The 19,968-nt window shown below is 42.6% G+C and overlaps 1 protein-coding gene across 5 annotated transcripts in view; it reads left to right on the top strand.

Moving 5' to 3' along the window:
* Positions 1–19,581, top strand: part of POC1A (POC1 centriolar protein A) — a 76,715-nt gene extending 57,134 nt beyond the window's left edge. For 3 of the 5 annotated variants that reach the window (XM_039734298.1, XM_039734300.1, XM_039734301.1), the window contains exons 10-11: positions 7,157–7,297; positions 19,286–19,575. In XM_039734298.1, the coding sequence (XP_039590232.1) occupies positions 7,157–7,297; positions 19,286–19,384 (240 nt within the window). In that variant the 3' untranslated portion in view covers positions 19,385–19,575. Of the gene's footprint in view, positions 1–7,156; positions 7,298–19,285 lie in introns of all 5 variants that reach the window. The other 2 variants (XM_039734302.1, XM_039734299.1) reach the window with 2 other exon arrangements.
* The last annotated feature ends 387 nt before the right edge of the window (positions 19,582–19,968 follow it).

Below are 19,968 nucleotides of genomic sequence, written 5' to 3'. Positions count from 1 at the left end.
ATTCTTCTCAAGCAGGGTGCTTGCCTATGGTTACCCATAGCTGCCTCTCCTTTTGTTAAAGGAAACCCACTTATCTAAGCCTGTTTGGAGATGTGACCTTGTAATTGGTTTGTGAGGGAAGAGATGTTAAACAGGAACAGAGAAAAAGAGATTGAGAACAGCCCTGAAGAGAAATACTTGTGGATGTTGTTTGACAATAAGCATGACTTGACCCAGCAGTGTGCACCTGCAGCCCAGAAAGCCAAATGTGTCTTGAGCTGCATCCAAAGCCCTGTAGGGAGCTAATCCTGCCCCTCTGCTGTGCTCAGGTGAGACCCCACCTGCAGTGCTGCCTTCAGCTCTGGGGCCCCAGCGTGAGAAAAATGTGTTGGGATGGGCCCAGAGGAGGCCATGAGGATGATCAGAGGGCTGGAGTACCTCTGCTGTGCAGACAGGCTGAGACAGTTGGGATTGTTTAGCCTGGAGAAGACTCCGGGGAGACCTTAGAGCCCCTTCTGGTACCTGAGGGGGGACTACAAGAAGAGCTGGAGAGGGCCTTTGGACAAGGGCATGCAGTGACAGGAGAAATGCCTTGGTGAAGAACGTGGGAGAGAGGAAAAGGCAGCACCCTGAGCTTGGCTTTCCAAGGGGCCTGAATGACTGCAGCAACCTACAACAGCTTTCCCTGGTAGTGGATGGAGCAGCTGTGCTGCTACAACTGTTTTCCCTTGTGCTCTGGTTTGACAAGGTTTCCTCCAGAAATAAGAGGATCAGCTTTTAATTTTTGTCATCTTACAGGGAATAGATTTGTTCTTAGACTCTGGAACAATAAGGCAAGTCCTGACAAGTCATTATTGGTCAGAATAAAAATTGCCTTTTAAGTTCAGCATCTCAGGCTAATTAATGTAAATTCTCCCACTTAGGTTGCTGCTGTATGTGGTTTGTTTTAATGCTTGAGTCATAATTCAAAGAAATGGGATGGAGGCAAGATTTTAAAGTTTTTTTTCAAGCTGCAGTTCTGTGCCAGCTGGGAGATGGATGAAGTTAGCTTAAGGTTTAAAAGTTTCTAAGATCTTGAACTTTTCTGCTAAAATTTAAACTTCAAGAAGAAGTAAGAATAAATGCATGTGTTGTGTGTCTGTGTCTGCATTTACATATACAGAGCATGCATTTTGATTCATGTATATAAGCAAAAAAATAGGTATGCACATGATTTGTATGTTACACAGTGTGTATATACCTAATTCAGTGGAAAAGAAAAATTTTTCTGATGAAGGGAATGAGCTGGAAGCTGTTGTTGCCGCTTCAGGAGATCATTGTGTGTCTTGCCTTGGAGGCTGGTGCTTTTGGTGTAAAAGAACCTGTAGCTGGACATGCCAAGGCTGAGAATAATCACTTTTTTCAATGTTTGGCTGCCTTTTCTTGGGAGTTTTTCTCCAAAAATCAGGACCAGGAAGCTGTAGTTCAAATCTTGGTGACATTTCTTACGAGTGGTTTTCACTCTTATGTTTTTATTCCTGTCATGGCTTGTTTCCACACAAAACTGTTCCGTTGAAATTTTTGTTGTTGTTATTCTTCAGGAGCAGTGTTGGACAGTTGAGCATCACCTATGCAACAAAGCTTAATTATTCCATGCAGAATTCCGGAAGACCTCTTCCTATTTCCTAAAGAAACTCTAGGATTGATGGGAGGGGAAAATTGGTTAAGGGAAATAAAATGCAGGAAACATAAATCTAAAATGTTGAAGTCCACCCTTAGCTTTTCCTTCTCAAGAAATACAGGCTTGCTTTATTTTTCTTTAACAGTTGGTAGTCATTAAGTTTTATCTGTTGCTGGGCTTTCAGTGTCTGGCATTACTATTTCTCTTTCACTTTTCACATGAATACTGTTTGTGCTTTTGGAAATGCACTATTGTGCCAAGCTCCAATTTGTCTTCAGTGTTACCTTGAAGCTGATGGTACTACTGTCAGTCCTGATTTAAAAGTGACACTTAGAGACTCTAGGGGTAAGTAAACTGGACCAATAGACACTGAAGCACAGAGCAAGGTCACTGAAATGTAGGAACAGCTTTTCCCTTCTGGTGAGGACCTGCTCTTGGCTGGAGATGGCCAGACAGGGTTACTTGCAGAAATAGGATGCTGGTATTTCTGCAAGCAAATCCAAATTTTCAGTCCAAGCAGCCTTCTCTGTATGGACAGGTTGTTTTGTACATTTTTGAGTCCCTTAGCTGGCCACTAGCTCTTCCCCTGGTTCTGTCCTTCTGGGCATTTTGGACAGCAGAGCTGGATGCTCTGATGCTGTTTCACTTAAAATACAAGAGTCTGCTTCATCCGCCTCCTCCTGCCAGTGCTTCACTTAGGCTTTGGCACAAGAGTGCCTTGGGACTTAAATGGCTTTGAGATGTCCCTATTAACTTATTTCTTCCTGAGTTTATCAGGAGCTTAATATTTATTGGCCTATGCTGAAATATGGCTGTTACAGTAGAGGTGCCAAATTTGAGTGGTTTTTTAGTAACACCAGTAGGGAGGAGGGTTCTGCGTAAATAATTGCATCAAACCCAACGTACCGTTTGTCTGAAGCAAAAATAAAAGTAGGTAATGTTCTTTTCACCTGCCTTCTCTTTCCTCTCTCTCCCTCCCAAATTCCCTGCATTATTGCAAGATTTGGGCATAGATGAATGCTCATATAAATAGTTTTACAAAGCTAATTTAACTCATGTCCTAAATTGAGTTGTTACCCTGTGCTGGTCTGGACAGTAGATGGGGAGTAATGCAAATCTTGAAGAATATGATTGCTCCAGAAATTTCAGTGCTGCCTTGAAGAGGGGATACTTTCCAGACCAGAGAAATGTGCCTGTCCTCAGTCAGTGGTACTTTGTGTGCAGCAGGAAGGACTGAGCTTTTCATGAGCCCTTCTATCTAGCACGGTGTGCTCCATCTGACCTTCCTGTGGAGCTCACCTTGGAGCTGGTGTGCTTCCACTGGATGTCACTGTTGCTCTTTGGGAACACATGTAAAGTATTTTACCTGTAGTGAAAATGACTCCTCAAAATAGACTTTTAAAGGTATTTCTCTTTTCTTTGGATTAGTAGAATTGGGGTTCAGATTAACTGCACACCACCACCTTTGGGGGTTTTCTGCTGATCTGTTTTTAGGTGAATTTTTTCAGCTAAGATAATGAATGTGTTTGCACTAGGGAATTTTAATACATTGAAGGTCTGTGTTGAATTGAACACGTTGGATGTATGTGTTGTTTAAGAGGTGTGCTGTTGTTCTAGATACTTGAAAATTAATTCTTGGCAACATCATACTGTCTTAAAAAAACCCCACCAAAACACAAAACCCTCAAAAGAGTAAATACACTGTGTTATTTAATTGAAAGGGACTTAAAGGTAGACCTGAACCTATTCCCTTCACACCACTCAATGCTTCCCATCCACTCGAGAGAGGGGAGGAAAAGGGAGAATAAATATTTCCTCTGGACTGAGTTATAAGAATCCTACATTTTATTAGTAAGTGTAAAAATGAGGTGGGTGCTTATTGTATCAATATGTCTTCTGAGGATCACCATTTAAGAAGCAAAATGGCATTTTTTAGTTGTCTCATGCAGTTTCCTACAGTTGCACACGTGTTTTTTAGTTCATACCTGCCCCCCACCCCATGATCAGCACTGTAATTGCTGGCCAGGATGCTGTTTAGCCAGAACAATTTTCATAAGAGGCTCAGTAAGAGACCTCTGGAATGAAGGCTGATTAATTTTCCCCTTCCCCCAAGTAGTTGCCTTGTGCTGTCTTTAAGTGGTTGCTATAAATAAATCACTTCTGTTTTCCCTTTGTCACTGAGATCTGTATTGTATTCTGAAACTGCTCATCTCTTCTTCCTTTAATGTTCAGCTGCTCCTTGCTCTGCTCCCAGGGTGTAATACACAGATGTTGTAATAAGATATTTAATGGCAGAGACGTTTGTTTGGTTGTGCCAAATAAATTGTACACTTGAACTCTGACTGAAATGAATTAAACCTCTGCAGCAGTGCTGTTGTTTCTGGTGCCTGTCCCCAGGATTCAGCTGGCACTTTACCCACAGGTGAGTCAGATGAGAGCACAGATGTCTCTGCCTATAATCATGATGGTCATTGGTGCTGGGGCTGACACAATTTTGTATTTTTGCAATTTTTTTCTAAACCTGTTAGAGTTTAAATTCCTGATGGCTGGCTCAGATTATATAAATTGTCATTAGAAGGGCTCCTGGAGTATGGCTGTATGTTTCTAAGGGTTTTCTTACCATTCTTGGGAACAGCAGCTGATTTAGTCTGCTTTTACAAAACTTGAAAATGTTTCAATGTGGAAGCAATTTGGTTCTTCCTCAGCTAGATACACACTTCCTAGAACCGAGTGGTCAAAGACCTTGGTCAGCTGGAAGTCTCCTTTTTGGAAGTCACTGCTGTGACCCAGTGGTTATTTGCTGGCTGTGTCCCTGGTTTAGACACAGGCACTAACTCAGAGCCTCACTGCTGAAGGCTGCAGCTGTGGGATCTTGATGGTGGGCAGTAAGGAGCCTTTCAAGCAGCTGTGGTGTTTGAAATGGGACAGTATGCCATGTTGTCATGTTTCTGATTTTAAATGCAGATCTAGTTCTGTTCTTGGGGCTGTTGCCTTCAGGAGCCCCCATGGCCTTTCTGGAGGTGGCGTTTCGTGGGAGTGGTACATAGCTTGTGAGGTGAGCAGCAGAATATGGCATCTGACAGCTCTGGCTTCAACTTGACGTGATGAGGGACCACCTGACCCCTAAAGCAGTGTGGGAACATCTCTGCAGTTGCCTTTGCCAGACTCTTACACTTTGTGAACTGTAACAAAGAGAATATAGACTCAGAGTTCAACCCTGAAGCTTTTTATGAAAAGCTGTCTGACATATGCTGTAAAGATAGATGGAGAAAATCTGTTGGTACAGTCATTTTTCTGCTCTGTGAGTCAGCTTGTTCTAATGGGTTTTGAAGAGGATAGCTCATCATCATTTGGGGTTTTTAAGTGCAGGTTGTATGCAGCGTTAGCTCACTAAAATTTCTGCTGTGCCATGATTGACTGGCCTGAAGTTACATCATCAGCATAAGCTAGTCAGCCTTAAAATAGAAAGAAAATGTTTATTTTATGCTAGTACCTATTGAAAAGCAGTGGTTTGTGGTTTTTGTTTGTTTTCACTTTTAAATTTAAACAGCAAATAGTAGGTTTTTTAGACTGGATTGATCTCATCTCTGCAAGAACATATTTTAGTTGATGAAATCAATGCATCGGTGAGCAACCTGTAGCTCTTTGGCTTCCTGCAGCACAGGAGTAGCTGGAGTGTGGCTCCCATGCTGTGTTGGCCAGGGGCCTGTAGACAATCCAAATTATTCAAGCAGGTGGGAGGAAGGAAATGAGCAGAAGCCGGTGTGGCTGGTACCACCTGATACCCAGCTGCACCCCAGCCTGTGCTGCAGCACAGTGATCCCAGTGGAGCAGCTGGCACTAAACCTTCCCCTTCTTGCCTGCTCCTTATGCAAAACTGGCCATGTGAGGCTTAGCAGTAGGAGGATGGTTTGGTGGGCAGGGTCTGGAAGAATGGTCAGCTCCTCCTAGCAGATGGTGGCCAGCAGCAAGGAGTTCTGCTGTCAAAGCTGCTACTGCTGCAGCCTCTTATTTATTCTTCTTTTGCTCACCCCCTCCAGTCTCCACCTTCCCTAGGTGCTCATGTTTCTGCTTCTTATACTGCTTATTGCATATTTTGCCTTCATGTGGCCTCAATCAGTGGCTCCCAGCAGCACAAGGGTTTTTATATATATTTTTTAAATATATGAAATTTTTTTGTATGCATGTATATATCTTCATGATGTACTGAACAGTTTGGTGGTTGAAGTTATGTGAGCTGGTCTTGTTGCAGTTTGTTTGCACATCTGCACACAACTGGTATCAAATACAGAAAGGAGCAGGTAAATCAGTACTGTGCTGGTGAGAAATGCATTCATGCTCTTGCATAGGAGAGAAGAGACAGAGGCAAATCTTTGTTTCTACTTAGAAAAAGTACATGTGGAAGAACTTTTGGAGTTTGTTTTTCAGTCTGTCAGAATTCCTTGCTTTGTTGATTTGTAACTCAAAATCAACAAAGTAATCAACTTTTGTTGATGACTCAAACTTTGTGTGAGTAATAAGTGCATGGGATAGAGCTGCACAGGCATTGGGCTATGGAGAAGTGTTTTGAGAGCTGTGATGTTAGCTTTCAATTCAAATTTTGTCCATTCATGTAAATTGAGAAGCTGAAGTCTGCAGTTGCTTAACCAGTCCTTTAGTTAAACTTCTTTGTACTGCTTCTACTGTCAATATTGCAGATAAACAATGCAAATAGTGTTTGTTCTACAAGAAAGATACCATTCTGAAAGAAAAGGAAAGAAGAATAGGTTCTTTACTAGAGATCTATTTGTGTTTTTCAAACTTAATTTATTCTGAATGAAATATTCAAGCTTGCATAACTAAAACAGTTGAAACTTCAAAGTAAACTTGTTCTTAATCTCGTTGAGGAGGAAAACCAGTTCAAAATACAAACAAAATGAAAATTACTTAATCAAAACAGTCCCAATGCATACTGGGACATCTTGCTTCTGCTGAACTTAACTATGGTACAATGTCTTTGCCTTCTTTAAGCTACCAAACATGGAGAGAGGCTTTAACTTCACTGTTAGAGTGAAATAATCAGACTCCTCTGGTGTAGCTTACTTGATTCCTGTCACTGGGATGTAGTGCTTCCCTAAGCAGCTCCAGTAAGTCTTCACTTACCTGTAGTCTGTGCCTGTGTGCCACAAGAGCACACCAAAGTTCTTTGCACATAGAAAACTTGAACCTTGCAGGATTGCTTCAAGATTTTTATCTAAGGCTTGCCTTTCCTGGTGGTAGTTTAAAAACAAGCAAAAGCACACACAAAAACCCCCAGAAAACAACAAAACCACCCTCCACCTGGAGCAGGCAGACAAGTCAGCAGAAGTTTTTCTTTTCCAGCTGTGGCAAGAACAATTCCTTTCCTCCTTTGCCTGTTTTTAATAGCATAGACTGTCCCAGCATAAACTGTCCTTTGCTGTTTACCCTCCATGGAGCAGAAATCCCTGTGCAGTTATTTGCATTGCAATAGCAGATTATGTCTGTTTATTTTTTCAGCAGTCAGAAATGGATGGTGGCATTCATCATAAGAAAACAAAAACTCAGGATTCTGTTAGGACCCATGAGCAGCAAGAGGAGGAGACCAGTATTGCAAATACCCTGGAGCATATTATGGGACAGCTGGATGTTCTGACTCAGGTATGGTTTGCTTTTTAATTTGTTATTGACAAAGGCACCTGTGACTGGAAGAATTGGGAATGTTTTGCAATAGTTTTATAGAATAATAACATGGCTAGTTCAAAACCTCTGCTTTTTAGTAGTATTTTATTAAGTCTTTTATCATCTGCTTCTCAGCTTCTCTCTATCACCTCACTTCTCTATCAGCTTCTCTCTATCACCTCTCTTCCCTCACACTGACTTCCACCTTAGGCCCTGCTCTTCCCCAGTTTCTTTGTGCTGCAGCATGGTAGATGCTGCTGGAGCCAGCTCTGATAGACTGTGCTGTTAGCCAGGGTTTATCTAAGGTGATGCCTAAAGGATTGGTTGGCAGAACAACTCTGTTTTGGTGAATAATTTCTGTCTCCCTTCCCTCCTCCGTTATACCACAGCCTATAGGTGAACCCTGTTCAGATCCTGCTCCTTTCCCCCACCCAGCTTTCACCTACACAGTCCAATCTCTGCAGAATCCTCCTCCCATCAACAAGTCTGGGCCCTTCTGTGCCTCATTGCTGGAACATGTTTTTCACCCACAGCTACAAACAACTAATCCCTTGCTAAAACATTAACAAACAGTTCTTTCTTGGAGTCAATAAGCAGTGTTTGAACAGAGCCAGCCATGAATGGTGATCATCACAGAATGTGTTTACTTAATAAGAATTTGGGGATAGAAATGTTTTTTGATTAACTAAATTGCTCATTGTGGAGACATACTGTTTCTGGTGGGCTGGACCTGAATTTCATTGTGTTTTTTTGAGGTATGTGAGAAGCAGGGAGAAAGTACAGAATGGCAAACATTGGAGGTCTCCTGTAGCTGAGACTATGGTGGTAGGATGGAAAAATCTGTTGGGAGGGTTTTTCTGTGAGTTTAAATACTGTTTCTGAGGAAGAACAAGTAGGTCTTAAACTCTTGGTGTTGAACATACTGATTAGTAGTCTGAGTTAGCTCTCTGCTCTTGAGAGAGTTAACTTGTCAAAGTACTTGTCAAAGAATGTAAGATGATGGGTTGGAGGGCCCATCAGGGGATTGAAGGCTGTTTTAGGGATTAAAAAACATGCCACAGCTACAAGCAGTCTAAAATAGTGTAGGATGAAACCCAAAAGGTATTTAGGTTCACTTGGCAGAAATGCAAAAGAGCACTTTTGCTGTGATCTTTAAAACACTGAACATTGGAGGAGGGGAGGGAAATCTTGTGTGACACTGGGCCCTTATACTTCTGAGTAAAAAGCAACCCAGTGTATACACAAAATATTTTAATACTGTTTTTACATCTCCCTAGTAAGCTTGGAATGTGATTGTTATCTTTCATTACATTAATCACATCCACATTTCTGATGATGGATGTGTAATGGCTCCTTTTCAACTTCATAGGTGTTTAGAGGAGGCAAATATTGCAGTAAACAGTGTGTGTGGGATTTAACCTAAATATAAGCAATGCAAATATCTCTGTCGAAGATATTGTGTAACTGTAGAAAATTCTAAATGTTGTTTTAAACCTAGCAGAAAGAGAAATTGAGATCAGTGGGGGAGGAATAAATTAGTAAGTTATAGGATAAAATTGGAAATAGCCCTGAAATAGTAAAAAACCAAAAAGCTGCCTTGAGTAACTGTGTTCTTCAACCTTTTACCTTTTTTGTAGCATTTTTACCATCTTTGAAGTACTTAATTTCCCATTGGTTCTGCTCTGTGTATGTTGTATTAACACCATTTTAATGCATTTGTACAGGTAGGTGTTCCTGACGTGCTGCTTTCGTGCCAAGGTTTTGATATGTAGCAGCGACACAAACTGACAGCAAACAAAACCCTCAGCAAATGAACCTGGAGGAATTCCTCATTCCTGGACTAAGGCAGAAGGCACCTCAGTGAGGAGGGATGTGGGCAGTAGCAAAGGAACTGTGGAGGGCATTGACTTGCATGTCTGAGCTTTGGCTTTTCCAGCTTGGGCTGGTAGGAGCAGGGAATGCAGCTCCAGCAGAGCCACTGTTACCCCTCCTTCATGCACTGGATGTGCTCTGGTAGGAGCTGTGGTGGGCAGGGATCCAGGTGAACTGGAAGCAGTGCCTGCTGGTGTTGGTTGTCTTTCCAAGGCATTTCTGCCAAAGGACAAATGGGTGCTGCTCCCTGCAGGCAGCAGATTCAAACCAATGTCTGTGTGTCAGCTTTGGGCCTGCTGACTTCTTTGTGAAAGGAGGACACCACTGCTTCTTCAAAACAACAGAAGGCTTTCATGAACAGCACTTAACAGGTGTCATTGTTTTCTCTTCTTGGAGAAGGGCTGAAGATGCTCCTAGTGCTCTGTTAAAGTCATAATTCCTGAGTATTGTGTGTTTCAAGGGAACTCTAAGGGCATAAGCAGGGCCATCTGCTTGAAGGGAAGGAGCGTGTGACATTTCCAGAAACCCTCTGTTGATATAGCCATCCATGGGCTTCTCAGGAATTTAATCTGTTAGCTCCATGGGAGCTTGGATTAATTTCTGATGTGGTATCCTGAGTTTCTGTGTTCATTGTTCTTGTTATGGATGCAAGGCTGTGTTGCTGTCATGTAAAGTACCGGTGGGGGAAGGTTAAAGTTGTGATAAATTTCTTTGGGAAATTATGCAGATCTAAGCCAAATTTATTTTCCAAATATTTTTTTCTCTAGCTGTCATTTTAAGGTTTAAACCTGGTATCATGTAGAAGTGGGAAGGAGAGAAAATACTTCCAATTTCTGCTGAAAGAGGTGATAGTAAGACATCAGCTGTGGGCTGTCATCTCTTGCCAGCACACAGCTTTGTTCTGAGCTGCACTTGAAGCTGCATCCCCAATTATTAGTACCTTCCCTCTGCTGGCAGTAGATTTCCAGATGAAATGAGGTGTCATGTGCTTTGATTGAGTGAGATTGTTTTTGTTCAATTCAGAGGTCTCTTCCAGCCAGTCACCAGTCACTGAGGCTGTGGAGGTGTTGTGCCCTGCACAGGAGGATACACTGAAGCAGACTTGCTCCTTCAGCTGGCCACTTCAGTTCTTATCAGAGAGAGATGGATCAAAAGAACCCAGTGGCTGTTGTGTAGCACAACCAGCAGTAACCATGACAGTGAATAGAAGATTTGCTAAGCTTCCTTCTTATGTTGCTGATATGATTCAATTCTTTAAATGCAACTTTCTTTCAACTGGTCTTTGATTCAATGAAACCTTTTTTTCCTCCTCCCCAAAGCTCTGTCAGGATATCTTTCATTTTACTTTTAAGAAACTGGGCTAATGTGACCTGACAGGGTCTTCATATTTTTTCCCAAAAGCAGTTTGTGTTTGGCCTTACATGGCTCTTTTTCAGAAGAGTAGCATATGCTTAATAATTCTGCTGCCTTGAAGAGTGAAGTTGAGACCTGGACATAAGCCAGTTGTTCCCAGTAGTTTTGGATTACTTAGATGCCCTGGTTCCCCTCTGTAGGAAAGCAGGCAATTCACATCTGGCAAAGGAATGAGGAAGATGAGAGTAATGAATGTATGATAATGATAATGATACTGATGCTTTTGAGGAAGATGAGAGTAATGAATGTATGATACTGATGCTTTGCTCCTCCCTTTCCTGCAGCTTGTCCTCTTGTCACTGTCTCAGTGTTTAAAAATCCTCTACTGGCATTTCAGAGATGTGGAAAGGATGAAAATGGAAACTGTTTATCAATTTATTTGTTTCTATTGAAGACTGGATCTCAGTATCCCAGTGCCTATATGAAGAGTAGGGGTGAATATTTAAGTTTAAGGGGAAAACAAGGTGATTTTCTCTCTTGGATAATCTGACACAGAAAGGTGTATTTTGGATGAAACAAAAATGTAGCAGATATGAAGGATTTGCTTGGTTCAGGTGCATTTCCTGCATTTACAGCTGAGCTGCCCTTCTGAAAAGATCACCTGTGAGTAACTGTCTTGGCTGCATTTGCAGTCATCATCTTCAAACAGTTTAATGTTCTCTTGTCCTCACTCCAAACACCTCCAGCTGCTGTGTTCACTCTGTTCATCTGTGGGCAGCAGGCACTGAGGCAAAAGCTGCTGGTTTTATGTGGGAAGGAAGATGTCTTCTCTAAATGAAGAGTTCAGAACCAGGTTAGCATAAAAATTCATAAATAGCTGCGATAATCCACCCACAGGAAATGGCTTTATATGCTTCCCCAAACTAATCTTGCATTGAAGCTGGGAGAAAACAACACAGTGAAATGGAGAAGACTTGATAAATCTGTAAAATAATCCAGAGCCTGAATTGAAGGACAATCTAGCTCATGTGAGATTAAAGGATTATTTCACTCCAGAAGATTGCAGGCGGAGAAAGAATTTTTCTAAATTTTTTTTTAGCGTAAAAAAAGACTTGGACACAAGTAAATTGCTTTTCAGTTAAAGCTGAAAATGTTTGTGTGTCCAGTGCTTAGTAATGAAAGTGAATAAGATGAAATTTTTACTCCTTTTTTGAGATGCAGTTTCAAGCCTGTGTTGGTGAGGGATGAATGTGGTCTCTCTTTTGAGAGGCACTGAATGCAAATTAAGAAACTGGTTTAGTATAATATATACTTTATGACTTCAAGTAGTTTCAAGTCAAGAAGAAATATTTGGCAGTGGTGTGGGGATCATGTCCCAAGTGCTTCTACCTTTGCTGTGCACAAATATCTTGGTTTCTGTGTTGCTCTCAAGACCTGAACACCGATGGACCCAATATACAGGAAAAAACTGCAAGTAATTTTTATTCCAAGAGAAATAGTTTGAAATCTGAAACACTAATAAAAAAGTTCTCATCTGAAAATCTGTGGAGTGTCAGATGAGCTTGATTTTTAAATCTGAATTTAAAAGACATAGAGGCTATTTCTTGTGAATCAGACCCATCTCTTAGCAATTCAGTTGCTTTGATCTCTCACTCCAAACAAATTAAGTACCCTAGTTATTGCCAGTCCTCTGTGTCATTGAGCAGAGCAACTTTTTTTTTTCCCTCTGAAATTTACTTCCAAAATATGCTTGTTATAAAATCTTGATGCAAATACATTTTTCTCCTTTCTAAGATTGCTTAAATTAAATGCACTCTGAGGGATATTGCTGTGTTAGCAGGACACCCTCTGAAGGCTGGCTCTTCAGAAGTGCTGATCCTCTCCCTGGTTGTTCACAGGACCTTCACCTTCCATTTCCCTTCATTGGGAAGGAATATTAAACACCTCCCACAATTTGTTTTCACAAGCAGATTTTGAAGATTAATGTAAGTTGTTATTCAGCTATTGGATACCAGCAGCTGAGTTTATTTAGGTGAGTGATTTGCATCCTCTTGGAGGCAGGGGATGGATATGGGAAGGCTTTGAAGTCTTTGTGGTTGGGGAAGACCTCTGGTCATTCGGGGCTCTGACCTCGCTGCTGTGCAGTTGCTGTCATGGTGCATGTCTGGACATTTTGTGTAGCTCATCCTGACTGCCTGTGTATTTTGTGTGAATCTGGGAGTCTCCTGACTCCTTTTGCTGTGCTGGCCCAGCCCAGAGGTCTGGGAGCTCTGCACCAAGGAAGCTGCACTGAAGCCATCAGCCATTCCCTTCTAGAAGCGTGCAGGATCTGATGTAAATGCCATCACTTTAGCTGATCAGCTGTCAAGAGTAAAGCAACAGCAACGTGTGATGAAACATTTGTAGTCAGAGGGCTGTAAATGGAAAGACTCAGTTGCAAGGGCCTTGTGTGCCTTGTGTCTACCCTGTGTGGATGAAACTGGCAGAGCCTGTGGCTCGTTTTTGTAGTTAGGGATGATTTAATAAAAAGGACAACCTTTTCTGTACCCCAGGGTCTCTTTGGTCACTAGTGGTACTGGTACTGATCATGCTGCTTGCTCTGGCAAAGACTGGATGGTACTGGAATTTTTGTGTATGCTTGTGTGGTTTTCCTACTGTAAAAAGCATGGTGAGCCCTGCAAGTGATCACTTGTTGCTGTGCTGAGTACCACAGCTTTACACCAAAGTTGCTCCTATAATTTAGTGAAAGGGTTGGTAAACTGTAATTCAGGTAATTCTGCAGAAAGTGAGGTGTGCTGGGAGATGGAAGGAGAGATGGCAGCTGGGAGTGATAGAATGGTTTGTTTGGAAGGGACCTTAAACTTCATCCAGTTCCAGCCCTGCTGCCAGGTCAGGTTGCTCCCAGCCCCATCCAGCCTGGCCTTGACCACTGCCAGGGATGGGGCAGCCACAGCTCCTTGGGACAACCTGGGCCAGGGCCTCACCACCCACATTTTAATAGTAAGGGGAGAGTAACAGAGTACTGGCTTTGAGTTTTCTCAGTAACCATTTCCTTCTTGTAGTGCTTCAGGCTGCTAAATAGAAAAAATTCTTTACTTTTCAAGTGTCCTCAGTAGCAGATGTCTGAATGGTGTGTGAAGAGAGCTGGTGGGACTATGAACTCTCATACCCTGCACTGGAGAACAGACAAGGAGGTTGTTTAGCAGCACAACTTGAGCAGATCCTGATGAGGCCAGGCTAGTGCTGGCTTTGTCCTTCTGCAGGCATTGTCATGTGTTCCTGATCCATGTGACCCCACAGTGAACCTTGGATGGGTGAGCAAAAGTTGGGTTGAGGGCTCTGTGGGACTTCCTGACTCAGAGCTGCACAGCAGCACTGACCAAGATGATCCTGTCCAGCCACACTGAAGCTAAGTGTGTTGTAGGAGCATTAATAAAAGTTTGTAGAATTTGAAGCAAGTTACAAAGTAAACGCAGGAAAATTCATGGTGTTGAATTAGATAATGGGACAGTGCTGAGTCTTCACTCACTAACTCAGCCTGGTGTGAAATATTCTATGCAAATAGGCTTTGTGAGAATTCATGTTAGAGTTTGTCTTCAAAGCCATGGAGATGGTGAAGAGCTACAGACCTGATTTTAAATGTTTGGGGTAGCACATCTTGTTTTAGTCTGAGCACATGAGGAGCTATCATTTCTGTTAGAAATCACCCCACATTTTATTTGAAACCAAAAGCCACTCTGAAGTTAAGGCTTTGACCACTGGAGTAAGGCTGGTCCTTGCAGTCATTTGTTTGCCACATAAAGTGTTAATTCTGTGAAAGCTTCATGCCTTGTTCTGCTGTGAGATGAGACTTCTCACTCAGTCTGAACTGCCAGCTCTGCTGAGATTTCTTCAGAGGTGCAGAAGGTGTAGCTGGCTTGGGGGCCACCTCAAAGCTGTTAAATTATGATCTGCACGTGAGGAGAGCAGCCCAGCTCTCTTCAAGTGTGCTTGGTAAGAGCAGGGATCTGCTCTGGGGGTCCAAGTGCAGCTGCTGAGCTGGAGGGGCACTGGCTGCATGTTGGGGCAAAACCCAGCCTGGTATGGGAGGAGGAGAAGCTCTTCTTGCCAGACAGGTTCGTGCTTGAGCTCTCGCTGTCTGAGTTCTCCCATGAGCCTTTCAATCTTGCAGCTGCAGTTTGGAGTTGTAAACTGTGATTAGTGGTGGGAGTTCAGGTTTTTTTCCTCCTGGAAAAGGTAGGTAGGGCTACCCCAGTGCAAACCCTTCCTGTAGTAGTTTGTTTCACTCATTGCATTAGTTTAGAGAAAGGGCTCCCAAGCTTGATTTACCTGGCTGCCCTTGGATGCTAAGGCAGCATTTTTATGATGCAGTTCACATGTACTTCTTGGCCATGTTTGGGAGTAAAGTGGGCTCTGAAATTGCTAATTTTAGGAAAAATCACCTGAAGTTGCAGCAGGGCATCTTTGAAAACACACCTGCACTGGCCATGCTTGTTACAGAGGGCAGAGCTCTCTAACCTGCAACTCCAGGTCAAATGTGATAGTCCTATTCTGTAAATCTATGGGCAATCTGTAGTCTTCAATGGACCTTTTAAAAACCATCAATCCCTAAGTTCTTCCTTTTACCTACACAGTGGAGTGGAGAAAGTGTGGGTGCAGAAACTTACAAACTTCTGCATTTGTTGTGTGCTTATTGTGGGTGATTTTTTTTTCTATAAATTGAAAAGAAAATGCTGTCTTATAAATTAACATGTCAGATAGTGAAGAAAAATGTGAAGAGGCAGAAGTAATGTTTTTTCTTTGAGCTGTTTGATATGTTAGTGCTCTGCAAAAGGTTTTAGCATATGCTTAGAAAAAACAGGAAGAAAAATGTGAAGAGGCAGAAGTAATGTTTTTTTTCTTTGAGCTATTTGATATCTTAGTGCTCTGCAAAAGGTTTTAGCATATGCTTAGAAAAAACAGTGGAGCAAACTTTTGAGGATCTTTTTAAGTAAAGCTGGAAAACTACTTCTGCTTCCTTTGAGATCAGTGGAGAGAGGGATTTTCTGCTATGAAGAAACAGGAATAGAAGTGCAAGTGTCCTATTTTTCCTGCACAGAGCCAAGAACACATCTGTGGTGCAGGCACTGTGCAGGATCATATCCCTTGTAAGTTCAGCCGAGCTATTGATACTTATCTGAGGAACTGCTGTGGCCATACTTTTTGGGGTGGGTTCCCTGATTTCTGGTGATCAGTCAGGCAGTTCTGTCCCCTGTGCTACTCCATGGCTAACTCAGAGCCACTGTGACTGCATACTGGAAAGGCCCTGTGCTGCACTTTTGGCCTTGCAGAGAGTGTCCCTGAGCAGGGTGAGCCGAGCATTGGTTATTCCTCCCTTCTGTGCCCCTGCCCACCTTGTCCCCAGCTCCAGGCTCAGTCCTGCTTCAGCCCACAGCAGCCACCTGCCTGGCTGGATCTCTCCTGCCAGGGACTCCACTGCTGCTCCAGAGCCTTGCTGGTGACCTCTGCTCCCTGGCTCTGGACTTTTGTTCAGATTTCCTTCAGTGCTGGTGGAACTGGTTTCTTTTGGCATTCAATTAGCAGCTGGTTCCCCTTATCTGTCCTCCTCAAAAGCCCCTCCAGGGCTGCTGCAGAAGCTTCTACCCTGAGGCCAGTGGCTTTTGAACTGTCTCTGCTGCTTAATCAAACATGTTTAAGAGGGGCTCAGGAAAAGATACTGATGAGAGCATCTTGGAACAGCATCCCAAATCACTGTTATTTGGGTTGTGAAAATAATGGCATAAGGGGCTTGCCATCAGGTAAGCAAGCATGACTGCTGGGTGCCTCAGTTCAGGTGTCCTGGGGGAGGATGGAAGTGAATATTCCCCAGAATTTTTAAGTCAATTGGAGGTAACTTTTTATTTCTCCATAATTTCTCATTAATGTTTCCAAAGAGAAGATTTTTTTTTTCAATGTTGAGTCTGTGAAGATAAATGAAGACAAATGTTGCCAGAAGTGTTGGTAGACGTGATTTAAGTTTTCTGTGAAAAATTCCTGTATTCTGTTCTGGTGCCCATAGTAATGCTCAGTATATTACAGTAATGCCAGAAATACTCCTTACAAAATAAATAGCTTGGCCTTTTTTTCTTGTTTAAGCCTAAGCTGTTAACCTTTTGCCAATTTGAGCCAGGACTTTAATAAATTATCCAGCATTTACTCTCTGGTGCGTAATGGAGACATGTACTGTATTCCTGACAGACCAGGAAGCCCAGACCCTGCCACAGGGTGCAAACTGGGCTCTGGTGAATCCTCACTGGATCTGGCTAACAGTGTTCTCCTCCTTGGCTTAACTGCTGGCTTGTTATCTTTGAGAAGCCATAGCAAAGCATGCAGGAGTTGAATGGGTGCAGTTTCTTTTGCCTCCTGAGAATGATTTGCTTTATAAATAGCAGCATGGAAATATTGTAAAACTTTCAGCTGCTAATAAAGGGGCTTTTCTGTGCAAGTTGCAATATAGCACTTAGAGCAGCTGGGCAGTATTTGTGCTTTCCCTTACCTTCCTAGGATATCAGATGCCCTGTCTATTTATATTCATCATACATTCAAGTCTAAATGGACTATAGTCATTGATTCCTACTTTGGTCTTCCTGAATTTCATTTCTGACTGCTACTTTTCCACTTTTAGTTTCCAAAAAATACTTACTGCAAGTTTCTGCTTATACTTACATGCAGTTTCCATTCCAATAAACATTTTCCTTACAGCTTTCTCACGAATTCAACACTTTGTGAAATCTGCTTTACTTGTGTCTCATGGTGCCGTGTGTAACAGCTCTTAACTCCTATTGACAGGATCGTGGTGGCAGTAAATCATGGAACAGAGGAAGCACGAGTGATCTGGGCATTGCTTCTGGCAGGGCACTGTGGCTGAGCCTTTAATTCAGCTGGTTATCGTTCTAAAGGAAATTTGATGCAATGTTTCATTCTCTCTCTCTTTATTGGAGTGTTGAGTTACTAGTTCATTTTTTAGATGGAAAAGCCAGGATCCCTACTGGTTTTCATTCTCTGTCTGGTTGTTTAAAGGATAAGATTTTTGCTGTAAAGCCTTGGTAGACATTTGGCCTGCTGTGTTCTGCCCTTGGTAGCTTTGTCCTGGTCTCCAAGACAGTCACTAGGCAATGGCATGGCTGGATGTGGAAAAGATTAAGTCCTCTCTCCTTTGAATAGATGGAAGGGCTGCTGCTGGCTCTGGGGCACCTGGGATGTTACCTGCTGGCTCCACAATGTTTCTTCTGGTTCTCTGTGTACTTCAGTTTCTGTGCCTCTAAGGGATGGAAATAGAAGAGGAAAAAACTTAAATGCAGCTGGTGCTGTAGCCCATGGAATATTTGGGCAATGCAGGGTTTATTCTTTCAGGTGAAGCTTTCTACAGCTGTAGCAGAGCTCTTCTGCCTTGTCACAGCTCAGAAATAAGAAATATATTAGAAGTAAGCTTTGAACTGTGTTTAGGGAGGAGAAAAAGGTGCAGTATGATGCACTGGACAACCTCAAGCCCTTCCTGACTTCCTTGATACAGTCTTGCAAGATGGCTTTGCCTTCTGTTGTTTTTACTATGTCTGTTTTCTCTTCTCCCCCACGACTTATCTCATTCCCCAAATCATTTTACAGCAGACTTTTCTTAGTCTCAAGTGGCCTTAGCCAAGCTATTTCCTCTCTTTGTGCTTTCGTTTCCCCAGCTGTAAAATGGGGATAATGAGACCTGTTTGCTTTTGTCAGGCACTTAGAGATGTGCTTACGAAATGTGCTATTAAAAGGCTTTCTATGTATAACTGCTATACAAACAGCGGTTGTCCAAGTTTATTTGAATTACTTTATTAAAGTCCAAGGTTCTGAGCATCCTTTGTTTTTAGCAGAGGATGTTATTTCAGTAAAAATGCCCAAAATGTGAAGCTATCGATCGTTGCTGATAAGTTTATGGATATTAAAGCATTAAATCATCACCACCCATTATCAGCCATTCTGGTGTCTCTGGAAGCTGAAAGTGGTTGTGCATAGCTGGGGCCCTTGATTATCTTGGAGTGATCAATAAAAGGTTTTCAGCAGAAGCTTTTATTGCCACGTGGTTAAAATGTTCTTCCTGTGCATCCTGTACATGATGACTTCAGCTCGAGGAGAAAGAGAGCAATCCTTTGCAGGGTAACTGGATTACACAAAGAAATGTAGGCATTATGTTGAGGTAGATATTGCCTCTTGGAATTTTTCCCCTCCATCTCCTGCTGCATTGTCTTGGGCTGGGTAGGTTTTCTTGCCTGTCATGGTGCTTGTCCAGCAAGTTTTGAGTGTTTTAATTACAGCAGACCCGTGGTGTTCAGGGAAGGGAGGAAATGGTTGGAAGCAAAGAGATAAAATCACAGCCATAACTGGGCAAATTTGTTTAAAATCAGTGTGTCTCGTTAGCAGAAGTGTCTGGTGCCTCATGAACCTGTCCAGGAAAGGAAGTGCAGAGCCCAGTCTGAAAGCAGCAGTGCTGAAATGGGTGCTTGGTGTTGTCTGCAGGAGGGCTTTGTACCCACTGTCTGCTATTGCTCCTCTCTGAAGTCATGTGGGGCTCTGCCCTGCTGGAATGCTGACACTGGAGTTCCAGCCTAGAAATGCCTCGAAATATTCCTGTGAATTTAGCATTTTATTGGGCACATTTTATTGAGAGTACAGTGTGCAGTGTGTCTTTGTCAGTAGCTCAACAGCAGCTTTCACTTTGTTTTGCAGACAGTTTCCATCCTGGAGCAGAGGCTGACACTCACTGAAGACAAGCTGAAGGAATGTCTTGAGACTCAGCAGAAGATCATTCAGAACAAAACAAACTGATTTCCTGAGATCAGACAGGAGCTGAAGGAATTGGGAGGTTTGAGGTTGTTTGTGTTCCTAACAGACTGTGTGTGACTTGCTTTAACAATTTTGAGCACAATCTATTTTTCAATTGGAATGTATAGTTACTGTATCTGTAAATAGCTTTGTAACTTCACTAAAATAAAAGCAATATTTTATTCGTAAGTGTGGGTAACAATTGTGAACTCTTGTGCTTTCCAGAAGTACAGCAGCCAGCATGTGGACTGAATACTAACCAGGAAGGTCACATCTCTCCTCTCTCTGGTCCTACTAAGTTAAAGTGTGTAAGCAATTTGGAGTTGCCAGATGCCAGGCTGTAGTGGGCTTGTTGCTGAGGCGTGTGCTGCCTGAAGGTGAGAAGCAAAGTGCTCTCAGGTATTTGGGGCAGTGGTATTTCACCTCTGGTCTAGGACCATATGGAGCAGGTGAGGTCCTGTGCAGCTGGCACCTGGAAAGGTTTGTCTCAGCCAAGTCTCACACAGCAAATCTGACACAGCAGCTGAGACCCTGGATGGTGTTTGTGCAGAGGTGATTAAATCTGATACATTCAACCTGCTCCCATG

Source organism: Passer montanus, unplaced genomic scaffold, assembly GCF_014805655.1.
Source record: "Passer montanus isolate IOZ18808 unplaced genomic scaffold, ASM1480565v1 scaffold9, whole genome shotgun sequence".
In the NCBI taxonomy this organism is placed as follows: domain Eukaryota; kingdom Metazoa; phylum Chordata; class Aves; order Passeriformes; family Passeridae; genus Passer; species Passer montanus.
The sequence above is the reverse complement of the archived record's forward strand: the minus strand, read 5'-3'. Positions and strand labels throughout refer to the sequence as shown.